This window comes from Nicotiana sylvestris, chromosome 8 (genome assembly GCF_000393655.2).
Source record: "Nicotiana sylvestris chromosome 8, ASM39365v2, whole genome shotgun sequence".
NCBI lineage: Eukaryota > Viridiplantae > Streptophyta > Magnoliopsida > Solanales > Solanaceae > Nicotiana > Nicotiana sylvestris.
The window spans coordinates 213,622,230-213,631,612 of NC_091064.1; the positions used below are offsets into that span (position 1 = coordinate 213,622,230).

Sequence of the window (9,383 nt, forward strand, 5' to 3'; positions counted from 1 at the left end):
ATAATGATAAATAGTTTCTTAGCATTTTAAAAAAATTCAGGAGAAATGAGTAATTAATGAAAATAAAATATAAAAAATTATATTTCTCTTGATTTGGTAAAATTGACAAGTAAAAATGAAAATTTATTTTAGCATAGTGGACAAATAAAAGTGAAGCGAAGGAGTATTAAGCAAGATCTTCTTAGAATAATTTGAAGGTCATTAATGTCAATTCACAATCCCTAATAACAGTAATAATACAATTTGTTAATTATGTTACTCCCATACAATTAATATAATAATAAATTTACTAAAAAATTTCACCTAATCTCTGATCAGTCAGAATCTTGAAACAAGACAAAGAAGCTTCCCTTTCCAATATTTTATTTTCTTCTTTCTCTTTTCCCAATTTTGTTGACAAATAACACCAATAAAGCCAATTATTTTCCTAAAGTAAATAATAAAGAAAAGAAACAACAACAGGAATATATAATATAAGTAAATTGTCACTATATGACTACTCTTTTTCAAAGGGAACTGTTATATATACACAAAGATACAGAGAGAGAAAGAGGAAGAGAGAGAGAACCACTGTGTGTGTGTGTGTGTGAAATACAGGAAGAAAAACCCACTTCAGATCTGTTGCTCTCTCTCTTCTTAACACATTCTTGATTACTTTCACAAGTGTTTCATTTCATATTGTAACAATGGCTCCATTTTAACTCAGTTTCAGCTCATATTTCACTCAACTGTGTTAATTCAGTGCCACGTGTCTCTTCTCTGTTTCTTACTCTTTTCAGCTCTACACTGCAAAACTCAATCTGTGTATTCTTAGTTTTGTGAATTTGAGTATTTTTTCAGCTGCATGATCATTTTCCGGCAGTGTTCGCCGGAGCTCCGGTGAGGCTCAGAGCTGAGCTCCGGCGCAAATGTATTAGTTTAGGGTTAATATTGTAAAAATGTTCAAGTCTGGGAGATGGAGGAGCGAAAAGAACAAGATCAAAGCTGTTTTCAAGTTGCAGTTTCATGCAACTCAGGTACTATTATGGTCAAAGATTGAATTTTACTGTCATTGCATTCTTGAGAGATTTTTTTTCTTCCAAAGATTGCATTTTTACCGGTATTACATTCTTGTTAGAAAATTTATGGTCAAAGATTGAATTTTTACTGTCATTTGTATTGTTGGGAGAAGATTTATGGTCAAAGATTGGATTTTTACTTCTTTTGTCGGTTGTGAGTTACTTTTTCTTGAAAATTAGTGTTTGAATGCATTGGGAATAACAATGTGAAAATCAGTGATTAGATGCATTCTTTTCTATATTGTAAAATCAGTTTTTTGATGTGTAATTTGATGTGCAGATTCATATATGATACTCCAATTTAATGTTGATATTGTTTAAATAAAGTTCCAGTTCTTACATTGTGAAGATCTTTGATTTAGATATCATATAATGCTGCAATTTCTTGTAAATGGAGCTGTTTTCTGCTTCAATTTTCTGTTTTAAGTTGTTTCTTTGGTTGGATTTGTTGTGTGTGTGTGTTGGGGGGGGGGGGGGGTTAAAAAGGGTGGATGGAGGATTGGCAGTTATGCATTGAATGAAAGCATAATGGGATAATTTGTGTAGGTGTCACAGGTAGTTGGAGATGTATTAATGGTATCTGTGGTCCCTGCTGATGTTGGAAAGCCAACGGTAAAATCAGATAAGGCAACGGTTCGTGATGGGAGCTGCTATTGGGAGAATGGAGTTCTTGAAACTGTGAAATTCGTCCGAGAGCCAAAGACGGGGAAGATTCATGAGAGGATCTATAACTTTGTTGTGGGAACTGTAAGCAACATTTCTTGTTTATGGTTTTGTATGCGATGCTGCATCCTTGTTTAGGGAGTTATGTGAATCTTTTGGTTGTTTACTTTGTAGGGTTCTTCAAAATCTGGAGTTGTTGGCGAAGCTTCGTTTGATTTTTCGAGTTATGCAGATGCAACTAAGGTTTCCTTAGTGTCTCTTCCTCTAAAAAATTCTAAATCTGAAGCTGTGTTGCATGTAAGTACATTAAACCTTTTTGGAAGAATATTATTGGCATTGGTATTTAGTAAATTGAAGGTACCTTGGAACAACGGTAAAGTTGTCTCGGTCACAGGTTCGAGCCATAGAAGCAGTCTCTATTACTTGCGTTAGGGGGTAGGCTGTCTACATCACACCCTTTGGGGTACCGCCCTTCCCTGGACCTTGCATTAACGCGGAATGCTTTGTGCACTCAGATACCCTTTTCTTTTTGGTATTTAGAAAATTCTTTGCATTGGTGTAATTGGTTTCCAATTGCTATTGTTAAACTGTAGGTTTCAATACAGAGGATTCAGGATTCTGCTGATCAAAGGTGCTATCCAATTTCCAGAAGGCTTTCATGTTTTTGCGCGTGTGTTTTAGTACTTGATTGCAAGCTGAATCTAATGTCGAAAGTTAACAAAAATTCCCACTTTTTGGTGTTTTTACTTTTTACAGTGTTGTCGAAGAAATCGAAACTGCAAAACTTAATTCTCTGGATAGAAGTTTGAGATCACAATTAAGCAACGATGATTTTGATTCAATAGTTAAAGACGATTTTATTGAGGTAAACAAATTAAGACCTTTGTCCGATTGTTATCTGAGGATCATATGCTCAGACTTTATCATAGTCGGGGAGCAATATTTTAAAGCTTGCCATTGCACTTTGTTATTGATCTATAGATTTTGGGAGCAATATTTTAAAGCTTGCCATTGCACGTTGTTATTGATCAATCGATTTTGGGAGCAATTTCTCATAGCCTGCTATACAATTGGTTCTTGACTGATAAATTTCACACACAAACACGCACACATGTATGTGTATATTTGAATATCTTCCATCAAATTATGCCTCGTTCTTGGTTTTCTGATTATTTGCTGTTGTGCCATTATTTTTCCTTGGATTTGACAGGAAGCTCTGGCCAACAAACCTACATCACAAAATGGTGGAAAGAATGGCAACTGCCGGACATCAAGCGAATCTGATATTACCCTGTCCAGTTCTGGAAGCAGCTCAGGGCTTGATACACCTTGTGAAATCCCATTGAAGAACAACACGGTTCATCACGAGCAAATAAGCTTTCCGTCCTCTCTGACTAATGCTTTGGTTCCCCGGAAGCAAAATAGCAATGTCTCAACAACAGTTCATGAAGAAAGTCCGAATGCACACTGGGAGTGGATGGAAGCTTCTGCTTTTGATGCGGGTCCAGATGTTGTTGAAAAGCTCAAAACTGAGCTCATAGCTATGGCTAGGCAAGCAGACGTGTCGGATTTGGAACTACAGACTCTTCGGAAACAGATAGTCAAGGAGAGCAAAAGGGGACAGGACCTCTCAAAAGAGGTAGCTAGTTTGAAAGAGGAACGAGATGCTCTCAAGGAAGAATGCGATAAACTTAAAGCCTCACAGAAACGTATGGACGAGACAAAGTCCAAAGACAAGTTGCTTTACGACAATGGGGATATTCAGGCTCTTGTAGATGAGCTTAGGCAAGAGTTGAATTATCACAAGGACATGAATGCAAATCTTCAGATACAACTTCAGAAGACACAAGAATCAAATTCTGAGCTAATTCTTGCTGTCCAAGATCTAGATGAAATGTTGGAACAGAAAAACCAAGAAATTGCTAACCTGTCCAACAAATCAACGACGTGCGATGATGCTGAGAAGTTTCCAGATGTTATCTCCAACTCCAAGCATGAAATGAGTGATGAAGATGATGAAGAGCAAAAAGCACTTGAGCAGCTTGTGAGACAGCATAGCGATGCCAAGGAAACATACGTGCTAGAGCAAAAAATCATGGACCTGCATGGTGAAATTGAGATCTACAGAAGAGACAGAGACGATTTAGAGATGCAGATGGAGCAACTTGCCCTTGACTATGAGATACTGAAGCAAGAAAACCATGACATGTCATACAAATTGGAGCAAAGCCAGATACAGGAACAATTAAAGATGCAGTATGAATGTTCCTCTTCGTATGCCACTGCAAGTCAACTGGAAGCCCAGATCGAGAGCTTGGAGAACGAGCTGAAGAAGCAATCTGAAGAATTCTCTGACTCTTTGGTCACAATTAGTGATCTTGAAGCTCAAGTCAGAAACTTGGAGGAAGAACTGGAAAAGCAAGCCCAGGGATTTGAAGCTGATTTGGGCGCGCTGACTCGTGATAAAGTTGAACAAGAGCAGAGAGCGATACGAGCTGAAGAAGCATTGAGGAAGACTAGATGGCAAAATGCTAGCACAGCAGAGCGGCTTCAGGAGGAATTTAAACGGCTCTCTGTCCAAATGGCGTCCACTTTTGAGGCTAATGAAAAATTAGCTAGCAAAGCATTGAACGAAGCTAACGAATTCCGCCTACAGAAAATGCACCTTGAAGATATGCTCCAGAAATCGTCCGAGGAGCTCCAATCTATCAGAGACCATTATGAAGTAAAGATTCTTGAGCTTTCCAGCCAGGTGAGTAAAATGACAGGTCAAATCGACAAGTTGCAGAGAGAAATAGCCGAAAAATCTGTGCAACTAGAGAGACAAGAAGAGCTCGTCAAGGAAACTCAGCAGCATCAGTCACAGAAAGTTATTATCCTTGAAGCTGAGATTGAAAATCTATTAGCAGACAAGAAAATATCTTCTGCTCATGATGAACAGAAGAATAGCTTGATGGCTGAATTAGATAAAATGAGGACATCAATCAAGGATATGGAATTGCTTGTCGAACAAGGTCGCAATGAAAGAAGTGAACTGGAGACTAAGCTTGCATCAGTAAGAAAAGAAGCTGAGGAGTCTTTGAAGGAATTAAACAATATGAGGTCTCTTAAGGCTGAGAAGGAGGCAATAGCTGGGAAACTGCATTTGGAAATGGATAACCTTAAATCGAGATGCAATGAAATGAAAAGGATGTTGTTTGAGGACGAGGTGGAGAAAGAAAAATTGAAAAAGCAGGTGTCTCAATTAAAAGGTGATCTGAAGAAGAAAGAGGATGCATTGAATAGCTTAGATAAAAAGCTCAAGGATGGCAATAGTCGAATAATAGCTTCTAATGGAATGAAAGCAACATCAAAGAACAACAAGTCCATACCCACATCTGCAGGCTCAAGAGAGGTTGCAAGTCTTAAAGAGAAGATAAAGTTGCTTGAGGTAATTTACTTGCATTTTCTGTTTCTGAATGTATTCCAACTTCAATACGAATTGCTGTCTGTGTCGTCTTTTACATATTTTCAAACTTTACAATATGCATAGGTTGTCTTTATGATCTTACTAGGAAATAAACTGTCTGTACTTCCTTTATTACTGGACCTTTGTGTTTCCAGTGTTGTTCAAATTTTTACGTGAATTGGTATATGAAATAGCAACTGCTATTAATTTTGTGCGAATTGTTCCACGACCAGCAGGGTCAGATCAAGCTGAAGGAAAGTGCACTTGAGAGTTCAACAAATTCATTTTTGGAGAAGGAGAGAGATCTTCAAGACAAAATAGAGGAGTTAGATAGAAGATTAGAAGATCTTAGTCAGAATGCAGAAAGGCTGTCTGAACAAGAGTCCCGAAAGGTCAGCTGCAAGCCATCTTTATTCTGCTTTTGTCACAAAACTTAAGTTACTTTAGTAAACGCCAGCAGCAAGACAGTCAGTTTATTCTGTTCTTGAGAACTTATTAATCGGTTCACAAGGAAAGCAAACTGAGCATACGAGTATTATTGCATGGTTACGGCTCAAGTACTAAGCACAATTAACTCGTTCAAGTTTGAATTGACACTGATATGATATTAGCTCGTATTGACTTTTGTGATAGAGCATTCTAAATTTTTGGTTCATACTGGATACAGGTAGCTGCAGATGCTCTATGTCCAGGTTCTACGACATGCACAAAAGATGAAAGTTCCTTCACAGGGAAGAGGTACGAGTTCTCATTTTTCTCAAGCGCTTACTAGAGATCTGAATGTATTTTCGGACGTCTTTCTTCCTTTATCATCTTTGTAAATACTTTTGTACATGCAGCTGCAATGGCTGTTCATTTGACAAGGAAAATGAAGCCTCAGCGTCTAATACAAGACATCTCGAGGAATTGTCCAGCGAAATTGAACTACTGAGGGAGAGGAACAATGTAATGGAAGAAGAACTGAAGGAAATGCAAGAGAGATATTCAGAAATAAGCCTCAAGTTTGCTGAGGTAGAAGGAGAAAGACAACAACTAGTAATGAAATTGCGAAAACGCTAAAAAGAAACCATAAGACAGTTCCAACTTCCAAAGAAGTGATTACTAAAATTGTCAAAATAAATGTAAATTGGTGAGGAAAAATTCATCATTTTAAAGTTTTGTTTCTTGCATATAATGTTTGACTTTTTAGTCCTAGATATTATACAAGAATGTAAAATAGTTTAGCTAAATAGGTTGTGATTAGTTATTGGTAATATCTTCTGTTTATGAAAATACTCTTTTCTTTTTATCATTTAATATTTGCATGGACAAATATTTCGTTCTTTGGTATGTAAAAGAAGAAAATTTGTTCTAGCTATTTGATCAATGAGAGTAAGATATCTTTTCCAGTGAATTTATTTTGTCATCAGTTTGAGTTTAGACTTATACTATTAGAGTTCAACATACATAAACTATCACACAGCAGCCGGCCGCACTAAGATCCCGCTATGCGTCGGGGTCCGGGAGAGTCCGGGAAAAGACCGGACCACAAGAGTCTATTTTATGCAGTCTTATTCAGCATTTCTGTAAGAGGTTGTTTTCACGTCTTGAACCCGTACCTCATGGTCACATGACAACAACTTTACCAGCTACGCGAAGGCTCCTCCTCATAAACTATCACACAGCCTTTGGGCAAATTGTTATGATTCTATAAAATGTGAAATTGTGTAACTATTTTCCTTGATGTGATATACGATTACGACTGTAAAAAATAAAATATTACTATTATTTTGAAAGGCACTAAACTGTAGTGGTTTAGTTAAATAGGATTCACTATGCTAAAAGTTTGTGATTTTCATAAATTGGGATAATGCCTAGAGAATGCCCATAAAATGGTTAAATTATTAGATATTGAACTCTATCTAATGCTTCAGGTATTAGCCACAGCTCGTAATCATTCAGTAATTCTGCAGGTGAATCATTATGTATTGATAGTAGTCTGTAATTAATTTAGTATCCATTGGTCAAAAAAGTTGTTAATGGCAGTCTTTAGTCTGTACCAACTAACTTAAAATAATCTTGGATTTTGCCTTGAGCATGAACTACAATTATTTTCAATTCAATCCTATTACTGGTGCATATAAGATAGAACACTCTGATAATAAATTGTACATTTCAATATTCATTACAGGATTACGTATAAACAACTCATTACTTAAGTTACAAACTAATTAATTTCTCTTTTCAGATGTATCTTTCCCTGTTTGCAAGAACAAACAAAGAATTCCCAACAAAATAGGAAGAAGAAAAAAAGGGAGGAAAGAGATATTACAACAACAAAGATGATTCAGTCCCAAACAAGTTAGGGTCTATAATCAAATTTTGTGATGGATGAGACCACAAACAGTAACAAGAGCCATAACCAATGAATGATCAACATGAGGTTCCACAACCAATGTTAATACATCACTTCCAAATAGTACTCCTGAAGTTGCTTGTTTTTGTTTTACCTGAGAAACACAAAGCCAAATTTTTTTTTACACCATCAGTATACTTTAATTTGTTGTAGCAGGTAACCTGCATTATTTTACGGACGATTATATGTTGTTATCTCAAAATTAAGGGTAGTGATTAACCTCTGCAACAAGTCTGCCTGCTTGGGTCACAATCTTAATTGATGTTGTGCCAAGGATAATGTTATAGCAATTTGCTTCAGCTTGATTACATCCCAATATAACATTATAGTAATTCATATTATCTCCTCTAAGGACATTGTGAATTTTCTTCACTTGAAACCATGGTATCTCCTTACTAGTCACACCTTCATAATTCCATTTATAGCCATCCCAATGTCCAAAAACTGGAACTTTCTGAGAAAAAAAGAAAAAAACAAGAAAATATGTAAGCATTTGAAAATATAATTAACTAAATAAAAAATGTTATTCTCTAACCGTTTAAATTTTTAAATAAAATGATTGTAATTCAGTTTGGTATTAGAGCACAGGCGGATCCACCTTGCGACCTAAGGGTTCACCACTTCACATGAACCAAATAACTTTTGACCAAACAGTGTAGAATGTTCGAAAAATTTACTAAATATCTAAAAATGTTAAAATGTGAACCCAGTTACTATTTAAAATTTACTCGAAGTCGTTACAGAAACCCATAAACATTAAATTCTGGATACGCCTCTATATTAGAGCAGATAAAATAGTGCACTCAAATCTCATTGTCACTTGATTATTTGAAAGAACTTTTAGGTGTTTGGCTCATAAAAAAGAATCAATCCAGCGCGTTAACGGCCAACTTATGCTTACCCTATTTCGAATAGAAAAGAGAACCCTGCCGTTGGAATCCATGAGATGGACTTCCTTGCTACGTTTAATGTTGTAGTTGTCAATTCGGTAAACAATTTGGCCTTTTGAATCATAAACAGTGCAGCCATTTCCATGGTAGACTAGAGATTTCATCCACAAAGTAAATATTTCTCTTCTTGGGCTCATATAAGAGTTTGAAGAAATTGAAGAAGAAGAAGAAATAGTACTTAGGTTTGACTTGTTAGAGTAAACTTTAGCCATTGAAATGGACTTATTAGAGAGGAAGTTGGAAATTAATTTGAGGAAGAAGACAATGGACAAGGGTATATATTTTGCTAATGAAAAGGGGTATATATACTTGCAAAAAGAATATAAAAGAGATGGATTAACCAAGTGGACAGAACCATGCAAAATAAAGTTTTCCACTTTCTTGGTCACTTCTTTCTGGCTAATGGCTTAAATGCTAAAGAAACGTGCAAATATTAACTTACTTTTTTTTAAATAGGTGTTCGAGTCGACCTGCGTGTATCTCGATTATTTTCCCGAACTGTCAAAGGGAATCTATATGTAACCTTGAGGGGTTACCGGACTCCATAAACTTCGGTAGAAATCTTATATATTTATATGTGTATACCTTGAAAATGTTTTATTATATCACTTGCCATCCGGGACACTAAAAGCTTTTAGAGAGCATTGGTTGAGCAAAATACTGGTGCCCCTGTCGCGTTAAAATCATTGCTGCTTGCTACAACCAATTAAGCAACTTACGTGCACCTCGACTACTATATAGGATACCTGCTATATCCAACCAGCGTAGTTAAATTTATGGAAATAAATTACCTAATATGTTTTTTTTTTATCTCAATTAGGATTTACTTAAACTTGATATTCAATTTATGAAACAGCTAGACGATATAT

General features: G+C 36.1%; 2 protein-coding genes across 3 annotated transcripts; one reads left to right on the plus strand and one right to left on the minus strand.

Moving 5' to 3' along the window:
* Nucleotides 1-556: 556 nt before the first annotated feature.
* LOC104215276 (uncharacterized) lies at nucleotides 557-6,460 on the plus strand. Of its 2 annotated transcripts, none has more exons than XM_070152876.1 (9): nucleotides 557-1,016; nucleotides 1,605-1,805; nucleotides 1,896-2,018; nucleotides 2,315-2,352; nucleotides 2,478-2,586; nucleotides 2,932-5,151; nucleotides 5,403-5,561; nucleotides 5,837-5,907; nucleotides 6,009-6,460. In XM_070152876.1, the coding sequence occupies exons 1-9, from the start codon at nucleotides 939-941 to the stop codon at nucleotides 6,226-6,228; spliced, it is 3,219 nt and encodes a 1,072-aa protein (XP_070008977.1). In that variant the 5' UTR covers nucleotides 557-938; the 3' UTR covers nucleotides 6,229-6,460. The 2 variants fall into 2 exon arrangements, with proteins under 2 accessions (XP_070008977.1, XP_070008978.1); XM_070152877.1 differs by having other exon boundaries at nucleotides 5,406-5,561.
* An 829-nt stretch (nucleotides 6,461-7,289) lies between these two features.
* Nucleotides 7,290-8,778, minus strand: LOC104241676 (protein LURP-one-related 11-like). Its single transcript, XM_009796619.2, has 3 exons — nucleotides 8,466-8,778; nucleotides 7,785-8,018; nucleotides 7,290-7,658 (listed from the first exon to the last, which is right to left on the minus strand). Exons 1-3 carry the CDS (start codon nucleotides 8,724-8,726, stop codon nucleotides 7,524-7,526), a joined length of 630 nt encoding a protein of 209 aa, XP_009794921.2. The 5' UTR covers nucleotides 8,727-8,778; the 3' UTR covers nucleotides 7,290-7,523.
* Nucleotides 8,779-9,383: the final 605 nt, after the last annotated feature.